Source organism: Gloeophyllum trabeum, assembly GCF_000344685.1.
Source record: "Gloeophyllum trabeum ATCC 11539 unplaced genomic scaffold GLOTRscaffold_00002, whole genome shotgun sequence".
Taxonomy (NCBI): Eukaryota; Fungi; Basidiomycota; class Agaricomycetes; order Gloeophyllales; family Gloeophyllaceae; genus Gloeophyllum; species Gloeophyllum trabeum.
This window is the reverse complement of record NW_006920411.1, coordinates 1,008,509-1,029,227: the sequence shown is the minus strand read 5'-3', so window position 1 is coordinate 1,029,227 and position 20,719 is coordinate 1,008,509. Positions and strand designations below refer to the sequence as shown.

General features: G+C 57.2%; 7 protein-coding genes across 7 annotated transcripts; 3 read left to right on the top strand and 4 right to left on the bottom strand.

Moving 5' to 3' along the window:
- Position 1: 1 nt before the first annotated feature.
- Positions 2-2,458, bottom strand: GLOTRDRAFT_119367 (uncharacterized protein; the record flags this gene model as incomplete). The annotated part of the gene is made up of 3 exons (XM_007863982.1): positions 2-189; positions 244-2,233; positions 2,300-2,458. 3 exons carry the CDS (start codon positions 2,456-2,458, stop codon positions 2-4), a joined length of 2,337 nt encoding a protein of 778 aa, XP_007862173.1.
- A 192-nt stretch (positions 2,459-2,650) lies between these two features.
- Positions 2,651-4,824, top strand: GLOTRDRAFT_113893 (homoserine acetyltransferase; the record flags this gene model as incomplete). The annotated part of the gene is made up of 5 exons (XM_007863981.1): positions 2,651-2,803; positions 3,040-3,775; positions 3,832-3,912; positions 3,974-4,559; positions 4,609-4,824. 5 exons carry the CDS (start codon positions 2,651-2,653, stop codon positions 4,652-4,654), a joined length of 1,602 nt encoding a protein of 533 aa, XP_007862172.1. The 3' UTR covers positions 4,655-4,824.
- Positions 4,825-5,026: 202 nt separating this feature from the next.
- GLOTRDRAFT_103160 (uncharacterized protein) lies at positions 5,027-5,961 on the top strand (the record flags this gene model as incomplete). Its single annotated transcript, XM_007863980.1, has 6 exons — positions 5,027-5,095; positions 5,158-5,262; positions 5,332-5,544; positions 5,598-5,709; positions 5,764-5,870; positions 5,923-5,961. 6 exons carry the CDS (start codon positions 5,027-5,029, stop codon positions 5,959-5,961), a joined length of 645 nt encoding a protein of 214 aa, XP_007862171.1.
- Positions 5,053-8,463, bottom strand: GLOTRDRAFT_70239 (aldehyde dehydrogenase). Its single transcript, XM_007863979.1, has 19 exons — positions 8,397-8,463; positions 8,249-8,349; positions 8,153-8,194; positions 7,867-8,097; positions 7,709-7,820; positions 7,563-7,649; positions 7,459-7,510; positions 7,309-7,403; positions 7,176-7,256; positions 6,927-7,116; positions 6,620-6,876; positions 6,406-6,566; positions 6,293-6,351; positions 5,923-6,239; positions 5,764-5,870; positions 5,598-5,709; positions 5,332-5,544; positions 5,158-5,262; positions 5,053-5,095 (listed from the first exon to the last, which is right to left on the bottom strand). The coding sequence occupies exons 1-14, from the start codon at positions 8,421-8,423 to the stop codon at positions 6,133-6,135; spliced, it is 1,602 nt and encodes a 533-aa protein (XP_007862170.1). The 5' UTR covers positions 8,424-8,463; the 3' UTR covers positions 5,053-5,095; positions 5,158-5,262; positions 5,332-5,544; positions 5,598-5,709; positions 5,764-5,870; positions 5,923-6,132.
- A 220-nt stretch (positions 8,464-8,683) lies between these two features.
- Positions 8,684-15,533, top strand: GLOTRDRAFT_70235 (beta and beta-prime subunits of DNA dependent RNA-polymerase). Its single transcript, XM_007863978.1, has 16 exons — positions 8,684-8,881; positions 8,935-9,094; positions 9,150-9,457; positions 9,509-10,331; positions 10,384-10,605; positions 10,659-10,906; positions 10,964-10,977; positions 11,033-11,050; positions 11,103-11,123; positions 11,177-11,454; positions 11,510-12,939; positions 12,990-13,039; positions 13,094-13,893; positions 13,948-14,082; positions 14,141-14,368; positions 14,442-15,533. The coding sequence occupies exons 1-16, from the start codon at positions 8,697-8,699 to the stop codon at positions 14,697-14,699; spliced, it is 5,178 nt and encodes a 1,725-aa protein (XP_007862169.1). The 5' UTR covers positions 8,684-8,696; the 3' UTR covers positions 14,700-15,533.
- GLOTRDRAFT_119363 (uncharacterized protein) lies at positions 15,216-16,195 on the bottom strand (the record flags this gene model as incomplete). The annotated part of the gene is made up of 1 exon (XM_007863977.1): positions 15,216-16,195. Exon 1 carries the CDS (start codon positions 16,185-16,187, stop codon positions 15,216-15,218), a length of 972 nt encoding a protein of 323 aa, XP_007862168.1. The 5' UTR covers positions 16,188-16,195.
- A 257-nt stretch (positions 16,196-16,452) lies between these two features.
- On the bottom strand, positions 16,453-17,876 carry GLOTRDRAFT_70232 (GroES-like protein; the record flags this gene model as incomplete). The annotated part of the gene is made up of 6 exons (XM_007863976.1): positions 16,453-16,739; positions 16,802-17,091; positions 17,165-17,222; positions 17,276-17,401; positions 17,452-17,663; positions 17,731-17,876. The coding sequence occupies 6 exons, from the start codon at positions 17,871-17,873 to the stop codon at positions 16,543-16,545; spliced, it is 1,026 nt and encodes a 341-aa protein (XP_007862167.1). The 3' UTR covers positions 16,453-16,542.
- Positions 17,877-20,719: the final 2,843 nt, after the last annotated feature.

Sequence of the window (20,719 nt, the reverse complement as noted above, 5' to 3'; positions counted from 1 at the left end):
ACTATGTCGCAACGACAGGGCCAGCCTGCACCGCCCTCACAAGACGGTCGATAAGCAGTCTCCTACTGCGCTCGTCCGATTTGAAACCATGCATAGGCGACGGGGACAACTCCACAACCTTCCTGACGCGCGACGCGAGGCCGGAGGGCCCGTCGAGCGGCAACTGGCCTGCTTCGCACCGACGGATGTCTGTCATGGAGCTTAGGTTACCACATTGCACGAGCAGTATAAAAGCGCACGCACATTTTTCGACGCGCTGCATACCAGCGTCCCCAACGAGCGCTCGCAGCTCTGTGAGCACCTGCTCGCGCTCCTTGCTCCGCATGAGCCCTATCCCGTGGCTATTCGGCAAGAAATGGTCCTCCTTCACCCTTGAAGGCGCCCACGCGAGCCCAAGCCCGAGATCCAGGCTCTTCGCCTTCGTACTCGGCGCAGAGTGGCTGCTCGAGTCGTCCAAGAACGGGCTGGCCGGCACCAAGTTCACTTTCGGCGTCTTATTAGCCAGCGGCGCACCCGTCGTCCGCGAAGCGAACATACCGTCCCTCGGCGCGGACGGCGGCACGTACGGAACCGCGGGCTCGAACTGGAAGGCCCCGAGATGCCTGTGTCTCTGCTGCAGCGCAGACCGCGGGGGATGATGGGACCTCCCCCAGCTCCCCCCCGCCTCCCTGCCCTCCGCAGAGTCCCCAGAGGCAGATACGGTCGTCTGCGAATGGCTGTACCCATGCGCGCGCGACGCAGCAGACCCCCCGGTGCCGCGGCGCCTCAGCGGCGACGGCAGCCCATTATCCTCGGTCTCGGAGAGACTCTTGAACTGGATGCGCTGCGGGTGCTTCCGCGTATTAGCAGTTAACGACGCATCGACGACGCGCGCGCCCCGATGCCCCTCGAGAGCGCGCTCCTTGTCCTTGAGGCTCTTCGTGCGCCCTTCGAGTGAGCTGCCCCCGCTGGCGGGCCGCTCAAAGTCGAAGCTCCCGTGCTTGAGCCGCTTGGCCGCCTTCGCGTCCGCCTTGCCCGACTTGGACCCGGAGCCCGTGCTCGACCTGTGCACCTTGGCAGTCGACGCGCCAGGGTGACTCCCGGACGCGTACGGCCGGCCAATCGCGCCTGCTGGCCGCGCAGCGTGCCTATCCTTCCCATAGTCCCTAGCGATAATCGGCTCGCCGACGACCCTGATCTCCACCTTCGCCGTCTCCTTCTCCTTGCGCTCCTTACTCTTGCCCTTGTGCCCGAAACTGAGGAGTAACGGCGAACACCGCCCGAGCTTCTCCGTGCCGATACTCTCTCGCTCGCCCGCATTCCCGCCGTCCAGCCTGGGCGGCGACGTGCGCACCCGCACGGGGGGCACACCCTGGTACCCAGCGCCGTTCATATGCGCAGGAATGGCCCTCGCTGGCAGTGGGCGCGGAGCAACGACAGTGACGCCCGCCTTCTTCTCCGGGCTGCCACTCTCCTTATCCCGCTTCGGCGCATGTGCATGCAACCCGTCCACTTTCTCCGACGGCATCCCAGAGCCAGATTCGGCAGCGCGCTTCCCCGCACTCGTCGACGCGGCGCCGGGCGCGGCCCCGGAGAAGAAGCGCCAGCACGTCTGGCTGCGGCCTCTTTCCTTTCTCGGCGAGCCAGGAACGGAGGATACCCCGATAGAAGGGCTCTGCGGGCGGGAGCGGGGGGTGGGGGATCCTGAGCGGGAGTGCGACGACGGCAGCTGCGTGGAGGCCTTGCGCGGGCTCGAGAGCCCGTGGAACAGCCTCGCGAAGGGGTTGGGGGACTTGGCCCGGGAGCGCTCGCGCGTCTCACCGGGGTGTGGCGTCGGTCGGGGGTTTGACGGTCCTCGGACGGGAGAGGCGACGGGAGAGGTGAGGTCGAGCACATCGGGCATGTGCGCCGGGGGCGAGATGGTGATCCCTTCAGGCCGTCTGTGCCGTCGGAGCTTCTTTCTGTGGTCGTGGTCCGTGACGGTCGAGTTCGTCGCGGCCGTGGAGGCGCTGAGGGGACGCGACGGCGATCGCTTGCTGGGCTGCGTACGCGATTTCGATCTGGGGGTGTGATCATGATGCGAGTCGTTCGGCTGGTCGTCGGGCTCGTCGTCGAGGCTAAAGTGTCGGGTGTGACGCTGGGAGTCAGGGACGGAGGCAGAGCCAGCAGGGGGGACTGGCTCCGCTGATCGTGATCGGCGTGCTGCGGGCAGCACAGGACGCGAGGAACGTGGGCGGTGAATGAAAGTGTAAAACTGAAATACGCGTCGAACGCGAGGCGCGCTTAGATCGAGAGGCTAACATTGGGGTCATCGGCGCACCTTGGTCTGTTTGCCGTTCGGACCGCTCTCCGTTTGTTCACGGGGGTCATGGTACATACCGAGGTGTGCGATGTCGAGATCGGACTGGCCCATGGGCGCCGCATAACCCGTCAAGAGCAGGGCTTCGCCGTCGTCTTCTGTCTCGACCTGGGCGACCATGGCGCGTGCGCGCGTGAACGGTTCGCGTGTGAGGGGGATAGAGACGCGTCGGAACATACCTGAGCAGAGAGGGCAGACGAGTGGCGTTTGGACTTTGTATTTGAGTGCACGAGCGAGTAGAGCTGGGGAGACACGTGTAAATGGGCTTGGGGGGACACGAGATGAATGAAACATACGTCTTTGGAGAGTCTGATGCGGGCAGAGTCGAGGAGCGCGAGGGATGCTCGTCTGGGGGCTGCGGGAGCGACAACGTGGAAGGCGTTCTGGATGGACGCGGGCGGGGTCGACGGGGCGAGGGAAGACTGGGACGTGGACTGGATGGATTCTGCCATGAACGTCGCGCATGTGCTGGGCTAAGAATGGCCAGGAACACTTGCTGACCGTGCGTGTTACACTTAAACTCAACCCGGCAAACCCCGCAATGTCGAAATGTTGTCACCATCGCGGTCGCACTCGAAATTCATCAGCCATGGCGCCCGTCTCTTTGCCCCCGACGTCGTCCTCGACAGCGAGCAGCGATGAGCACTGCTGTTGCCTGCGCTCAGGGTGCTGCCGCCCTCCTCAAAAGATCCCGTCTCAAGGCCGCACGCGCTGCGCTCACTCTCGCCCGCGCATCCTCCTCCTCCGCCCCCAGCCGCCCGTCCTTCCCCTGCGTAGACGCTCATGCCCATCGCGAGTCCCGCATACGCGCATCCTATGCCGCCGACGCCCGGCCTGCCTCTGAGGACGGCCCGGAGCCCCCGTACGCACGGCCCTCGCCCCAGTCCTACCGCGTCTATCACCACCCCACGCCCGTCTCTCTCACGTACGGCTCGAGTCTGCCCGCATTCGACATCGCGTACGAGACCTGGGGCACTCTCTCGCCCCGCACGGACAACGCCATCCTCCTCCACACCGGTCTCTCCGCGTCCTCGCACGCCGCGTCCACAGAAGCCAACCCCTCCCAGGGCTGGTGGGAGAAATTTATAGGCCCCGGGCTCGCCTTGGATACCGACAAATACTTTATCATTTGCACAAATGTCCTTGGTGGCTGCTATGGCTCCACAGGCCCTTCGTCGATCGACCCCCGGACTAACCAGCCCTACGCTACCACCTTCCCGATCCTGTCCATCTTCGATATGGTCCAAGCGCAGTTCCACCTGCTCGACCACCTCGGTATCGAGCATCTCTATGCGAGCGTCGGGAGCAGTATGGGCGCCATGCAGAGTTTAGCTGCAGGTTGGCTATATCCTCAGCGGGTTGGGAAGGTTGTCAGCATCAGCGGGACCGCCCGCAGCAGCCCGTCTGCTATCGCTATGCGCTTCGCTCAGCGTGCGGGTAAGCGCCTCAGACACTTCGAGTCTGGTTTTATTCTAAGATCGCCGCCATTCCAGTGCTGATGGCAGACCCGAACTGGAATAACGGTTTTTACTATGACCGTCTACCGCCCCATACAGGCATGAAGCTAGCTAGGCGTGCGTATCTTCCAGGAATACCTCGGGTTCGCAGCTGACCCGGATATCCTCCACTCAACAGAAATCGCCACAATAACCTACCGCTCCGGCCCAGAGTGGGACATCCGTTTCGGCCGCAAGGTCCGCCCACTGCCCCCTTCAGAGGAACCGGAGAAGGGCATGCCCCGCCCCCCCGCGCTCTGCCCGGACTTCCTGATCGAAACCTACCTCGACCATCAAGGCGAACAGTTCTGCCTAAAGTACGACGCGAACTCGCTGATCTACGTCTCGAAAGCGATGGACCTGTTCGACATGACCCTCCCCGCGCTGCAAGAACTCAACCTCTCGCCACCCCCACCAAGTGGCTCGCACCCATCGCAGTTGACTCATCCTGCTTCTCCCTGCAAACCGCCGCAGGAGCAGCCCCGCAGGCATACCTCCCACTCGAAGCACCACCCCCCGCCGCCGAACCCGCCGCCGCACCTCCCGGACCTCGCCGCGGGCCTCTCCCCGCTCGCGAACACGCCCGTCCTGATCCTCGGCGTGCAGAGCGACATCCTCTTCCCGGTCGAGCAGCAGCGCGAGGTCGCGGACGCGCTGCGCATGGCGGGGAACCAGCGCGTGAGCTACTACGAGCTCGGCGGGGTGTGGGGGCACGATACGTTCTTGTGAGTGCTCGTGTATGAATGTGGGGATGAATGCTGATTGGGATTATAGGTTGGATGTGCAGAATGTTGGGGGCGCGATTAGGGGGTTCTTGTGAGGCGATGGGTGGCGGGTGCAGCGTGTATCCATAGTCTCCCGTTCTTCTTCCTGCTTGTAGATCTCGGAAGACTAGGTCTTCTACGTACATCAGTGCTGTATAGATCCCGTAATATACGACGTCCAGCAAGGTCGTGCATCTAATACAGCACGTCTTTCATGAGAGCCCTCTGAGATTGGCTTGCGTCTGTGTTTCCTCGTAGAGCACATGCACCTATATGCGCCCACAATTAAGGCAGCGGCCTTTGCCGACGCAGTGATGTGCACTTGGACAACATCGCAGATCGACTGCGTACCTAAACCAGTCCATACTGTAAGGGATCGACGCGACCTAACACCACTCTCCGCTTTATACCATCACCCTTCAGTCAACATGAACCGCATATTTGGATCGTCGTCGAGCAAGAAGCCCAAGCCGTCATTACAGGACGCTATCAACTCAGTACGCACCTCTCACCCGCCCTGGCATGCCATGCAACGATCTCAGAAGCGTCACCCGCGCAGACAGATGCGCGCGTTGCGTCGATAGAGGTGAAGATCAAGAAGCTCGACGGCGAGCTCGCGCGGTACAAGGAGCAGATGAGCAAGCTGCGCAACGGGCCCGGGAAGGTACGCCTCCCATCTCACCCCCTCCCCTCCCCGTCCATCCACAGAGATGATGACGACCCGGGCGTTTAGGACGCGATCCAGCAGCGCGCGCTGCGCACGCTGAAGCAGAAGCGGATGTACGAGGGCCAGCTCGCGCAGCTGCAGCAGCAGACGTTCAACATGGAGTCCGCCGCGCTCACGACGGAGAACCTGCGCAACACGATGGCCACCGTCGAGGCGATGAAGCAGGCGAACAAGGAGATCAAGAAGCAGTACGGGAAGATTGACATTGACAAGATCGAGGTGCGCTGGATGCGCGTCGTCGCGGTTGCGTTGGGCTCATGATGCCTGTAAAGAATATGCATTATGATATGGAGGACCTGCTGGAGCAGGCGAATGAGATTCAGGAGACGTTGGGGCGGTCGTATGCAGTGCCGGAGGAGATTGATGAGGCGGATTTGGAAGCTGGTCCGCTCATTTCGCTGCTTCGCCACACTCAGCCTTGCTAACCGGCGTTCACAGAACTGGATGCGTTAGCCTTGGAAGAAGATGAAGAGAGCACGTCGTATCTAGCTGATCTCAACAAGGCGCCTGACTTTGTAGACGAGGCCCCTGTCGAGCTTAACGAGGTGAGTCTCGGGTCGCGCCTCCGTATCAGTTTAACTAATCCGAATACGACAGACACCCGCCCATCATGAAGCAGTCAAGACAACAGCTTAGTATCACGGGATTATAGGGTCATGCGGCTGCGCCACGAGTAGATAGACTCCAGACGAAGTGTATGTAACCTCAGCTTTGCATGAACATGTAATATGTATGATTAGGACAATTGAAAGATATCCCTATGCCTGCTGGAGCTTTCCCTGCAGCTATCACGATGCTACGGAACGCTCAGCCGTATCGCCTGGCGGCTGTCGAACCTTCCGCAAACCAGTCATCAGTAAGCCGGGTGTCCTCGACAGTGGCGATGTTCACGATAGTCGATTTGCTCTGAGAATCTAGTGCATAAACGCAGTCAGTCTTGTCACGGCTTCTTCTGAAACGGACTCACATGCTTCCAGAGCTTCAATGCCGTTTTCACGACCGATACCGCTCTCTTTCATTCCTCCCCTATCAGACTCGTGAATAAAACTATACTACTGCGACAGGAAATTTTCGACGTACCATGGTGAGCTGGGATCATTACGATGGTGGGTGTTCACCCAGACCAGACCCGCCTGAATACGAGCAGCGACCCTGTGCGCCCTGGACAAATCTGTCGTCCATATCCCTGCGCCTAACCCATACTTGCACGCGTTTGCCAGGAGAACTCCTTCGTCCTCGGTCTATACCATGAATGTAAGCATTTACCTCTACCAGAGTGCAGTAGGTGACCTACGGAGAACGACTTGGTGACAACCACAGGGCCGAATACTTCCTCCTGCCAGAGCTCGTCCTCGAGGCCGACGTCCTCGATGACGGTCGGGGCGAAGAAGCTGCCCTCGGAGAAGTCGAAGCCGTCGAGCTCAGACCTACCAGTCATCCGCTCGCCGCCGACCAAGATATTTCCGGAACGATTCTGTTTGACCATCTTTTCTATCCGCTCTAGGTGGCGGTGCGATATCACGGAGCCCATCGTGGACTGCGGATTGAGCGCTGCATCGCGCGTTCAGGGAGTGAGATTGCTATGAATACTGGGAGCTTACGGTTGCCCATGCGCCTGGTGATGCTCTTCACTTTATCGAGGAAGCGAGCCATGAAGGCGTCGTAGATGTTCTCCTGGACGATAAGACGCGTCCCGGACACGCATGTCTGCCCAGAGGCGACGAACGAGGCGAATGCAGCGCCGTTGACCGCGGATTCAACGTCTGCATCATCGAATACGATAATGGGTGCCTGTGTTATCAATGCGCAAGTTGAGTGGGTGTGAACGTAGGAGACGTCGGATGAGATACCTTGCCGCCCAGCTCAGCTGTGAACGTCGCAAGATTCGACCCGATTATGCTACCCAAGGCCCTGCCGGTGGCAGTACCCGCCTGATGAAGATGAGATTTAATTTTTGTTGTTCCTTTATCAAGCCACACTTACCGTTATGTCGACTTTTCTTATCAAGGGCTCCGAAACGAGGTCCTTACCAGTTGTGACTCCATAGCCGGGCAGCACAGAAAGCACACCATCCGGTACTTGTAGATGAGAGTTAGATGAAAACGCACAAGATCAGTAAGCAAAATCACTGACTGCCTGCATCTCTGGCCATCTCGGCGAATTCGAGCACGGATATGGGTGCAAGCTGCGAAGGCATGCGGCTCCATATGGAAGATATAGGTTGTAAGCATGCGCACCTCGGAAGGCTTGACAATCACACTATTACCAGCAGCGAGGGCTGGTGCGATTTTCTTGATTGCAATGAGCAGCGGGTGGTTAAACGGCTTCCAGCGAAGACCACATCAATCAGGGGCTCTTGATAGTCGACCGCACGGGTGCATACCGTAATGAGCGCCACCACACCCAGGGGAACCCTCTGCACATAGTTGAATAGGGGCCCTTGGGTGGGCGCGACGAACGCTTGGTGCGTTCGCAATAGTGCTGCGTAATATTCGCTTCTGAGGCTGTAGTCTCCGCGGTGTCATTCTGTGACGGGCTTACAGCCATTCCGGAAGGCGACCGAGTTGGGCCCTCATCTCTCGTATTGTTCGACCAGTCTGCAGTGTTTCCAGTTCAGCGAATTCGGGGACACGGTTGTGCAAGGCTTTCGCTAAACGTGACAAGACGGTTGATCGATGGTGAACACTGGCTTGAGACCAGGCACCAGACTGATAGGCATCGTGCGCGTGTAGAACAGTGGCTTTTACGTCCGCTTGAGAGGCGGAAACGACGCTTTCTGCTATGTCAGACGGCTGTCCTGCGGTCGAATGGGGCATCAAAAGCTTACGTGCAGAGGTCCTCCCCGGTTGCTGGATTCATGACGGTAATTCTCACAGACTTCATAAGTTTGACGTCCATTTATTCGTGCAGAAATGAGTCTCACTGCTCGCGTTCCCCCTGCTGGTCTTCCGACCGCAGGCTATCAATAGCCGTGAAAGGCACATACCGCTCCTTGTACGCAGCGCTTCTCGACAAGGACGAAGCCTAGTCTCATAGGTAGTCCGCATAATAGGAAATAACAGTCCACATACAATGCGTATTACCCGCGAGGCCTTCATGGGGGACCGAGGAAAAGCAACTCTAGCGCTATCTGTCGGCTGCAAGCCTATGCTCTTGGATGACGATCCTAACCCGAATCGGACGCATTCATTTGAATTGCCGTCACGTGGACGAGATCGGGCTCGTCCGATCACTTTCCAAGTAAAGTTTTGTCAGACTTGGCTGGGATTTCGGCGCGGTCGCGGTTCAGCTTTGGTGTTTCTGGTCTTCTGGTTTTTATTCTTTTACCTGGGTCGGAAGGTGCTGGACGGACGGCGTGAACACTGACGGCCATGAATATCTCGAATCCCATCCCCTCCACCGTCACCAGCATTTCCTTCTCCTTCCTGACCGCAGAAGAAATCCGACGAATATCCGTCAAACAAATTGTCAACCCAACGCTGCTGGATGACCTGAATCGGCCGAACATTGGCGGTCTGTACGACCCCGCTCTTGGCCCAAGTGATAAACAGGACATGTACGCAGCTGCTCTCTCCGTCCGTTACTTCAGTGGTTATACCTGCTCTGTAGATGTGCAACATGCCGCCTAACTTATTTCACTTGTCCTGGACACTTCGGCCACATAGAGCTACCGTCACCCGTATTCCACCCTCTGTTCATGGTGAACATGTACAATCTGCTGCGAGGGACGTGTCTGTTCTGTCACAAATTCAAGATGAGCAGGACAACGGTACGCTCGCATAGCCTACGCATGACCCATTGGCATTGATGCAGACGTGTGAAAGATATGCAAATATATCGCCAAATTCCGCTTACTAGAGCGCGGTCTGCTCGAGGAAGCCCTCATCGTGGATGACATCAAGCGAGCAACACGGAGGAAGGGTGATACAGAGGGCGACGACGATGAGATTGCGGAAGAGTCTATTGAGGAGTTTGAATGGAGGGTGAACGCGTATGTTTTCGCAGTGCTGTCGGCGAGAAGAGGCCGAACGCGTGATGATTACAAGGACCCTGCTGTGTACCAGGCGCGGAAGGACCTCATGATAGAGTTCCTCAAGGCTACGATTCTCAAAAAGTGTCAGAACTGTAACGCGTGAGTGGCTATTGGGGCCTTTCTTTGATTTTGTCCTGAGTAGGTCTGAAGGTTCGGCTACACTTTCCGGAAGGAGGGCCATACGAAAATCATCGAATATGATTTATCGAAGAAGCAGAAGGCACAGCACGCTATGTTAAATGTCAAGAGGCCAAACGTTCTGTCTTCCCCTGTGTCAACACATGGCTCGGCGAAGAATCGCGCTGGAGCTGACTCTGACACTGACGAGTCCGAACCGGAATCAGAGGGCCCGGGCGAGAACACGTTCTCTGATCAGGAATTCGAGGAGGAAGCACCCCAGCCCGCGGAGGCCCAGCTGCCCAAGTCCGCCAGCGGCAAAGTAAAGACCTCCCGGGGGCGCAACGAGCGCGTGATGGCCTCGGAAGAGTGCCGCGCCCACCTCCGCCGGCTCTTCGCCAACGAGGCACAAATCTGTTCGCTCCTCTTTGGGCGGCATGGTCCTTTCGCAGCCATCACACCAGAGGGCATCTCCGTCGCGAGTCCGGACATGTTCTTCATGGAGGTGCTCCCCGTCACCCCCACACGGTTCCGCCCGCCCGCGAAGATGGGCGAGATGCTCTTCGAGCATCCGCAGAACGAGCTGCTAGCGAAGGTGCTCAATACGTGCTACCGCCTGCGCGACCGCAACCTCGAGCTCCGCGCCGCTAGTGCGAAAGGCTCAGGTTCGGATGAAGCGACGCAACGGAGGATTTTGGGACAGCTTCTGGATTCTCTCATCCAGCTGCAGGTAGACGTGAACAGCTTCATCGATAGCAGTAAGAACCCGCAGCCTATGCGTCAGGGTAAGTTACCGCCTCCTGGTGTCAAGCAGCTGCTGGAGAAGAAGGAGGGTCTATTCCGCAAGCACATGATGGTATGCATTGCTCTTTCTAGCTATTATGAGAAGACCAACATTCTTTACTTAGGGTAAACGTGTCAACTACGCAGCCCGCTCTGTCATCTCCCCCGATGTCAATATCGAACCGAGCGAAATCGGTATCCCCCCTGTCTTCGCCCAGAAGCTCACGTTCCCGGAGCCCGTCACACCTGCTAATTTCCATCAACTGCGTCAGTACGTCATCAATGGCCCGAAGCAGTATCCTGGAGCCACCATGGTCGAGTTCGAGGATGGACACCTTCAGTTCCTGGTGAGGCGTGCCCTTTCACGTAGTCAGTTCAATTGTAACACGGTTACTTCTAGGACAAACTAAGCGTGGAGCAGCGGACAGCCATTGCCAACCAGTTGCTTACGCCGCAGGAGGGTACGTCCAGCCGGTATGGGCTTCAGACGAGGACACCTTCGGTCAACAAGAAGGTGTACCGACATTTGCAGGATGGCGACATATTGATCCTCAACCGTCAGCCGACGCTGCACAAGCCGAGTATGATGTGTCATCGGGCCAAAGTGCTGCATGGAGAGAAGACCATCCGGATGCACTACGCTAACTGGTATGTCGGAAATATAGTCGTCGTCCGCGCTGCTCATCACTTCCTTCTTCCTTCTAGTAACTCATATAATGGTAAGCATTGTCTCCGATGCCGGTTGTCTGGTGATTCACGTATGTTTGATTGCAGCTGATTTCGACGGAGACGGTGAGCACTGCACCGGATCATGGCACCCGGAGAATGCTAACGTTTCTGGAAGAGATGAACATCCATTTCCCCCGTGAGTATATTCCTTGGCAGTCGTCATAGGGTGTCTTATATGTCATGAACCAGAGAACCAGGTCGCACGTGCGGAAGCATACAATATCGCCAATACCGACAACCAGTACCTTGTCCCTACTTCAGGCAAACCTCTACGAGGCCTCATCCAGGACCACGTAGTTGCTGGTGTATGGATGACTAACAAAGACACGTTCTTCACTCGCGAGGAATATTTTCAGCTTCTTTACGGCGCGATTCGACCAGAGGATGAGTCTCATCCAACTGGACGGCTAGCGACCCTGCCACCAGCGATTTGGAAGCCGAAACCGCGATGGACAGGAAAGCAGATCGTGCGTGTTTCCAGTGTCGGCATACTTTGAGCGAGCGAAATTCATAGTGCCATAGATCTCGACAGTGCTTCTGAACATCACCCCTGATCACGCGGAAGGTCTGAACGTCGATTCTAAAGCCAAGGTACCTGGTAGCTTATGGGGCAAGGATTCGGAAGAAGACAAGGTGATTTTCCGGGACGGCGAGCTGCTTTGCGGTGTGTTGGACAAATCGTCATTTGGTGCAACTGATTACGGTCTCGTTCACTCGGTCTACGAACTGTACGGCGCGGAGGTTGCCGGCAGACTCCTTGGTATCCTCAGTCGACTCTTCACGAAGTTCCTGCAACACCGGGCTTTTACTTGTCGCATGGATGATCTCGCTTTAACACCGGACGGTGATTCGAAGAGACGAGACTTACTTGAGAAGGGTCGGAACCTCGGAACCGAAGGTGCCATCGAGAACTTCCCAACGTTGGAGAAAGTGCCTCCAGAGGAGAAGCCGGAGCAGCTTCGTGCCCTGTTGCAAGACGTTCTGCGCGACGATAACAAGATGGCTGGATTGGATGTCACGGTGAAGACCAAGATGGCCAAACTCACGAAGTCAATAGCGGACGCCGTCATGCCTCACGGGCTCTTGCGGAAGTTCCCTCAGAACCACATGCAGGCAATGACCCAGTCTGGTGCCAAGGGAAGTGCTGTCAACGCTCAGCAGATATCTTGCGCGCTAGGTCAGCAGGAGCTGGAAGGTCGTCGAGTTCCTGTCATGATTAGTGGGAAGACCCTTCCATCATTCAAAGCTTTCGAGACTCAGGCCATCGCCGGAGGTTATGTCGCTAGTCGATTCTTGACCGGTATCAAGCCCCAAGAATTCTTCTTCCATTGTATGGCAGGTCGAGAGGGTCTTATTGACACTGCTGTGAAGACTTCTCGTTCCGGATATTTACAGCGCTGCTTGATCAAACACCTGGAAGGAATGCGAGTACACTATGACCACACAGTCCGCGGAAGCGACTCTGCAGTGTACCAATTCCATTATGGCGGCGATGCCCTAGACGTGACCAAGCAGAAGCACATCATGCAGTTTGACTTTATTGCGCGGAATGCCAACACCTTCATCAATCGGTACCGACCGAGGGAGACCGTCGGGTACGTGAACGACCAGGACGCTTTGGCTTATATGAAGAAGGTTCTCAAGTCCAAGAAGAAGTCGAGGAAACACTCGGACGATGGCCCGCCTGTGGACAAGTACGAACCGGCTCTTTCTCGGTACAGCCCTTCCCGTTATCTGGGAAGCACATCCGAGAAGTTTGCCGAGAAGGTTGCTGAGTATATCAAGTCCAACCCTTCCAAGCTTCTACGATCCAAGGATATGAGCGGAGAGCTCGATATCAGACGGCGGCATCCTCTACTAGGACCTAAGCAATTCCAGCTTCTGATGAATGTCAAGTATATGCGCAGCCTGGTGGAGCCTGGAGAAGCTGTCGGCCTCCTTGCTTCCCAAGGGTACGTGTATATATGTTTAATCACTCATGAAGTAATAACCGGGTTTTCAGTGTTGGTGAGCCATCGACACAGATGACACTGAACACCTTCCATTTTGCTGGTATGTTTCTATCACGCACCAAGTGCTCTGTCTTAAGCTAATTGACTTCCACAGGTCACGGTGCCGCCAACGTCACGCTGGGTATTCCCCGTCTACGAGAAATCGTCATGACGGCCTCCACGAAACCCAAGACCCCATCGATGGCGATGTCTACTCGCCCCGATGTCCCTGTCGAAGAGGTCGACGCCTTCTGCAAGAAAGCCAGCCGACTCGCCCTGTCCCAGGTCGTCGACCAGGTCACAGTAAAGGAGTCGCTGACCGTGAATGCCCAGGCACGGAGTAAACAGTACACGATCGACATCGCGTTCTTCCCCGAAGATGAGTACCGGTCGGAATACGACGTCGAGCCTCGGGAGATCTTGGCGGCATTCAGCTCGCGGTTCCCACAGATTCTCAAGAAGGAGATCATGACGGAGATGAAGAAGCTCGATTCGGACCTGAAGGGGCAGATCTCCGGGCTCGGTAAGGGTACCGCGGTGAAGGAGACCGGACCTGCGCCCACGGAGGACGACGGCGACGAGGAGGGTGCTGGTGCAGGCCGGGATGATGATCAGAGGAGCGAGGTGGACGAGGTAGAGGATGAGAAGCAAGCGAGGAAGAAGAAGCAGCAGCAGGCGACGTACGAATCGGACGACGACGGGGACGTCGATTTGGACGAGTTGAACGATGCAGCCATCGAGGCGGCTTACGCGGATAACGACGAGCCCATGGAGGACGGCGCCGCTCAGCCAGAGCCGGTGAAGAGCGAGTCCCTGGAAGAGCTGATCGCCGTCGTCCGGAGGAACTTCATGGACAACTTCGCGCGGGCGACCTCGTTCAAGTTCACCGAGTCCCACTGCGTGATCGAACTCCTTGTAAGTTGCGGGCACATTCGGAAATGTTCCTCTAGCCCCTAACCCTGTTTACAGTTCGACGCCGATTTCCCGAAGTTGTTGCTCGTGGGCATCGTGGAACGCGTCTGTCGCAAGACGGTCATCCGTGAGATCGCAGGTATCAGCGACTGTTTCCGCGTCCGGGAAGAGACCAAGGACGGCCGGACAAAGGTGCGGCTCTCCTCACCCGTCCCCCCAACATTCGGGACTGACATAACACCCAACGCAGCTCACGACCAACGGCTCGAACTTCCAAGGGCTGTGGGAGGTCCTGGGCGAGCAGGAGGAGAGCACGGTGGAGGCAAACAGCATCTACTCGAACGACATCTACGCGATCCTGAAGGCGTACGGCGTCGAGGCGGCGCGCGCGGCGATCATCCGCGAGGTGAGCAACGTGTTCGACGCGTACAAGATCGACGTGGACATGCGGCACCTGGAGCTCATCGCGGATTACATGGTTCGTCTCCCTCTCACTCACTCACCTCCGTGCACTCACAGCGCGCGTCTCTGACTTGTGTTTGTAATCGCAGACGTTCGACGGCGGGTACAGGCCGTTCAACCGGCGCGGCATCTCCGCGCAGTCGTCGCCGCTGCTCAAGGCGTCGTACGAGACGACCGCGGCGTTCCTCTCCGAGGCGACGCTCTTCGGCGACTTTGACACGCTCACGTCGCCCTCGGGGAGCATCGTCCTCGGCCGGCCGAACATGACGGGCACGGGCGCGTTCGACATCGTTATGCCTGTGCAGGATAACTCCGGATCCAGCGCGGTGGTCCCTATGGAGCAGTAGGCGCTGTGGGCATGAAAAGTAGCACACTTATATTGTCGGATAGTGTAGGCATATTGTGTATCATCTAGACATTTCTTGGGTCTGGCGTAGGCATAGGCAACCAGTCTGGATCCTGAGCGCGATTCCAAAATAAAAAGCTTTTCATAATCGTCATATGGCATAACTAATAAACAGGAATGGGAAGCAAGGAAAGTAAGCCGGAGCGCGGAGACTGGTAGTCTGCTAGACTACCATGTGATACAACGCAGGTGGTTGCCCGCAATACGCGCTCGGGGAGATTGAGATTGAGACTGAGATGGTGGGGATAGAGGTACATAGCCGGGACAAGACAAGATGAATCAGAAACAAAGGATCAGCATATATGGAAGAAATAGATTGTAGTGCATAGATGCAAATCGTGACTCGTGGGTCGTGAGGCGAGAAGGACCGAGTGATGTTGCGGGTTGCACTGGGTGGGGGAAAGCAAGGTCGCCCGGGATTCGGTCGGTCGCCTGGTGGAGAATATAACAAAGAAAACTAGAACTCGTCCTCGCCGTCCGCCGCGTCCAACTCGTCCTCCATCATCCTCCTGCGCGCGTTCGCGACTTTGGGCGAGCGCCCGGGGGTGGCGGCCGCCTTGGGGACGCCGAGCGCTGCCCCGAGGGTGCCCGCGAGTCTGGGCGCGGCGCTAGTCTCCTTCCGCGGGGAGCTGGCGATGATCATGGGTCTGTACTTTGCGCCCCCGTCTGCCGCCCCTCTCTTCTTCGCGGTGCTGGGCGAGAACGCGATGCCCTGCTTCAACGGCGAGCCGGGGATGGCACCCTTCTTACCCTCCTCCACCCTCGGCGGCGCCTTGTTCTCCTTCACGTCGTCGGGCAGAATGTGGAAGACGGGCGGGGGCGCGTCGAGCTCGGTGGATTCGTCGTCGGGGGTGTCGCGGTAGACGTCGAACCCGGGGTAGTGCACGGACGCGCGGTCGGGCGAGGGCGGGGCCTCGCGCGCGGAGGTGGGCGGGCGGCGCGCGGGGCTGCTGAAGAACTCCTGCATGTGGTCCTCGTGCGCCTCCTCGCGGCCCTTCGCGGCCCTCTTTGCCCCCGCCCCCGCCCCCGGCCCCGCGTGGAGCTCGGGCGACGGCGCGAGGAGGGTGGCGGACTTGGCGGGGGCGCGCTTGGGCGTGGCGTGCGGGTCGTCGGCGGCGGCGGAGAGGGCGGTCATGGCGTCGATGGCCTTGGACGGGGACGCGGCGTACTTGCTGCGCGCGGGGCTGGCGGCGGGCTTGAGCGGGGAGCCGCTGGGCGGGGAGAAGAGGTCGGCGCGGTGGCGCTTGTTGGGAAGGGCAGACGAGGGGGGTGCAGGGGATGCGGGGCGTTTGTGGGACTGCTTGAGGGGGCTCGCGGGTGGCTTGAACGGGCTGCTAATAGAGACGCCGGCGATGAAACGGTCGAGGGGCAGGTCTGCGAGCGGGTCTCTGCGGTGGCGGGACGAGCGGGGGTGCATGGGTGGAGTCATACGGTCGTTCAGTGCAAGGTGACGCGGGCGAGAGCAAGACGCAATAAATTCGGCCACTGCACGCCGCTCCCATCAACACCGCGTAAACAGCACCAAGCAACGCGAACAGTCACGCCATTGTTCCGTCACGCCGAACGCGTCGCATCTCATTGTCTCGGCTGATCTGCGCTATCTCTGCAGCACTTTCGAGGAACAATGTGCCCGCTCTCTGGGTACCGGTGTCGGGACTGACTGTGCCCTTCCAACATGCAGGGCCTAACTTCAGGACAACTTGAAAAGTTGCTCGAGTTCATAGACTACAATACTTGTACAGCTTTTATCTTTCTAACATACCCGATTCTTGACTCTACACCCTTCAAGGAACAATAACAGCCCTGAACTTCGCCGACCCATCCATCATGCTTTGGTATGCCTCCGCCGCCTTCTCAAGCGGGTACTTCTGGATCCTGCACTTCACCCCCTCAAGCTTACTAAACGCCGCGCAGTCCTCGCTATCCTTCGCATGACCCGACGGCCACCCGCGCAGCGACAGCCTCTTCGTAATGAACGGCGCTACATCCAACAGTATTTAAAACCGCCCGCAAAATCGAAGCAAGAAAACCATCGCAACTCACTCGCATTGAACTTGAGGTCGTCCGGCGCGATCGCCAGGACGAGCAGCGTCCCGCCCACCGCGAGCCCGGGCACGAGCGCCTGGATGATGTCCGCGCTCGGCGCGGTGCACACGATGAGGTTCGCGCCGCCCATCTTGCCGAGCTCCTCCGCCTGGTTGACCTTGCTAGCGTCGAGGTATGCGTGCGCGCCGAGCTCGCTCGCCAGGGCTTTCTTTGATGCCGAGGTGGACAGCGCGACGGTCTTGTAGCCCATCGCGCGAGCGTATTGCAGGGCGAGGTGGCCTAGACCTCTGCAGAAGAAGAAAGGTACGGGCATGCGTCAGTCATAAACACACTGCATAGCATATAACGGGTGCGACGGACCCAATGCCCTGAACAGCGACGATGTCGCCTGCCTTCAAACCCATGTTGCGGATCGAATCTGCCGCGACGATGTGAATCAAAGGGGGTCCTGCATACGTGCGTGATACTTACTGTACGTGGTTACACCAGCACACATCAAAGGCGCCGTCTCTGCGGGGTCCATCCCTTCAGGGAGCGCAACGACGGCCTCGCTCTTCAACGTCGCATACTCCGCATACCCGCCATCCATCGTCACGCCTGCCCATCATCCATACCAGCTCAAAGTACGACGTATACGAACCACGCACCATTGACCTGCTCATTCTCGCACGTATTGAAATCCCCCTTGCGGCACTGCCGACACGCGAAGCAATGTGCGCCGTGCCAACCCCCGCCGACGCGCTGGCCCTCCTTCCAGAGCTTCTCCCCGGGCCCGACGGCCACGACCGTTCCGACAATCTCGTGCCCCGGGATGCGCGGCAGGCCCGCGGGCATTAACTGGTTCACCACCAAGTCGTCGCTGCGACACCACGCAGTGTCAGCACAAGCTTCCGATGAAAAGACACGGTGTAGCGGCGAGAGCATACCTCCGACAAACGCCGCATGCCTCGACTTTCACTACGACCTGCCCGGCCGCTGGGTCCTTCCACGGGACGTCGATGAGCTCAAGGGCGGACTTCTTGGTTACAGCGGCAGCTTTGTACGTCTTTGGGGGGGTGAACTTGGCCATGGTGCTCGGGTTCCTTCGAATGCATTTCGCTTCCCCGAGGGCACTGGTTTATATACACAGAGTCTATCCAAAAATACATGCATTTGCTCGGCAGGGTATCATTGTAAACGTACTTGTGACGCAGGATCCGGAGCCGAGTTGAGTGGCGAAGCTTGGATCGAAGCTGGGCTATTTCTGCGCGTCCAGCTTATCAGTGCCCTCTGAACCCTGGAGACTCGTAAATTTAACTTTGGTTCCTACGGTCCCCGTCGATCTCCCCACGAGCGACATATTCTGCAGATTGAGAAAGCTAACATCAATTGTCGGGTGCATACAGCTTCCCAGCGCGTTATCGTGGAGTGCATATAATTTGTATCAGTTCGGAAAAAGCCCAAGTGCAAAGGTGGCGAAGACCCGATCTGGAGGATGAAGTGGGAACAGTCGATGACGTCACGCGTCTTGTCTCCCCGATCCCGACACCCGTCGATCACACAGAGCAATACGCTGAGTAACTGGTGCGCCGCAGGCTTACGTGTATGTATTCCAGTTGTATACGATACGAGAAACGTACTTGAGGAGCCGGGGCAGCCGGAGGGGAGAAGACATAGAAAACCTATGGACAGATAGATTGCGTTGAGATTGCACAGAGATATGGAGAACCGGATTCAAGAGAGTTCCGTGACACATTATTGATACCCTTCCCAGGAGGAGGGAATAGGAGCCGACGAGATAGCCCCTTGAACCAACGAGGGCAGGGAGTGTTGGGTCGAATGAGGGGAGGGAACAGAGAACTGTATTCCACGCCTCCTTCGGAGTGCGGGTGCGTAACGCTGTATGACACGCATATGTAGGGTAAACCTCTTCTTACAGAACGAGGGTACATTCATGATAACAACGCACCTCAATATTCAATGCCTCTGTTTTATCAATCCCCTTCCCATCAGAACGGACCTCTTTCCTACGGCAGATCAATCCTACCATATGGCTGTGTTATGTCCTGTCATGACGCACAGCAGTCGATAGGGGTCTCCGGGAGCTGTCAATTCGCGCTTGGTGTTTCAAGTTGAAGAGGGCAGCAGATTTTTTTGGTGCGCATTTATTGACGGGTATGTCATAAACCTTGGCGGAATGACCAAGCAGACTCACAAAGTGCCCTGCAGAACAGCCCAACTGCGCATCCCTTCTACGTCGAATTCTCGATGCTTTGAATGTAAGTCGCGCCTGGCCAGGGGTATCCGTGCCCTCAGGTTGTTCTGAGATAGATATGCCACACAGTATAGTCAACCCACACCAGAGATATATTCAGAGCAATTGCAGAGCCCTAAGTCGCGCAGGAAATTGGGATTGGGGACCTGGACGTCATGACATTTCAGGACAAATGAGCAAATGAGCACGGTCAAGCCGCCGGCGTCTAACCACCCCGTAATTGAAAACCGGACAAGTGTGGGATCTTTTCGGATCTGCTGGACAGTCCAAAGTGAGGACCTCTGGTACCCCTTGGTATATGCGGTCACGCTACGAGCGCTTGTAAGACGCGTCTTGATTCTCTAATCTAATGAGAGTGGGTAAAAGTCGCGATGCCTTGAGCTTGCACCATTGCATCTGCCACAGTATTCTCTAGAGTGATCTGAACGAGCTACTGCTTTTGTACTGTCTTATTCATTCAGAATCAGGCGCGATAATGGCCTACAAGGTCAACGTGACGACGTTCTCTGCGGCCGACAGGATGTTGTGCTTGCTCCTAACCCGCCTGATTTCCTTCTTCGGAGACGTTGTAACTGTAGGTAAGCTATTTTATGCTAGCCTGATGATAGGGCACGGGCTGACGTTTGTTCAACAACAACCCTGCTGATTTTAATCAGGATCTATGATGGAGGATAAGCCCCCCTGCAAGAACCTCGAACACGGGTTATGACAGTCCGCACGGTGAAACTTCTACCAAGCATAATTCTAACTCTGATCATAGCACGGCCAAGCATTGGAACTGAGAGCATCGATTGGTACGCTAGCCTCGCGATATGCACTGCTGACGCTACAGCTGACTGGTCACCCGGAGCCACTGCACTATTTCAAGACATATACAGTAGACAGATTAAAGGCTGATACTGACGGTAGACCTTAACCCTAGAATACGGAATAAGGTTACTGCTGGTCGAACGCTTTGTCCGAAAAGAGGACAAGGTTGCATCGGGCGGTACGTAACCAAAGGACTCAGCTGTTACCTCGTACCTTGTAATCTATAGCCAATTGACGGAGAACTCATTGATAACAGATCTAAACCATAACCCCGCCCGGAAGCTCGTCGCAGCGATGCATGTTATCCCGTGACCTCCCGAGGAGGTCCATGGGGTTCCGCCATCTCGCCCGACGATAGCTTGGGTAAGACATCTATTTTGCGAGGCAATAAATCTACACAGGTATGCGGAAAGTATCTTCAACCGAGAGAACTGACCGAAGGAGCTGTACAAGTGATTCAAGATGTGATGCTTCGATCTTGGGGTGTGGCTCGGACAGGCAAACCCTAGGGTTAGGTTAGCCTTTGTGGGTCCCACATGCAAGTACCGACTTCACAGTTCCGGAGGAAGTTACGCTACTGTATTTTAGCGCAACTGTCGCAGATGCGTTCTGAAGTGCATACCACAGACACGGCAAGGCTGCCCAAGACATGTTGAGAGATTCCCGCCGCTTGTTATGATACAAATGGTAAACTCGCATTGGTAGACGGTTGGATGTTCCAAGGTGTCTACTCACAGCGCACGGCGTATACATACAATTGTCGGGCGAGTGAGTCCTATCAAAGCCTCAGCAAAAGCAGCGCATATCGCTCGCGAGTCTCTTGGCACTTCCCCACCCTTTCCTTGCAGCGA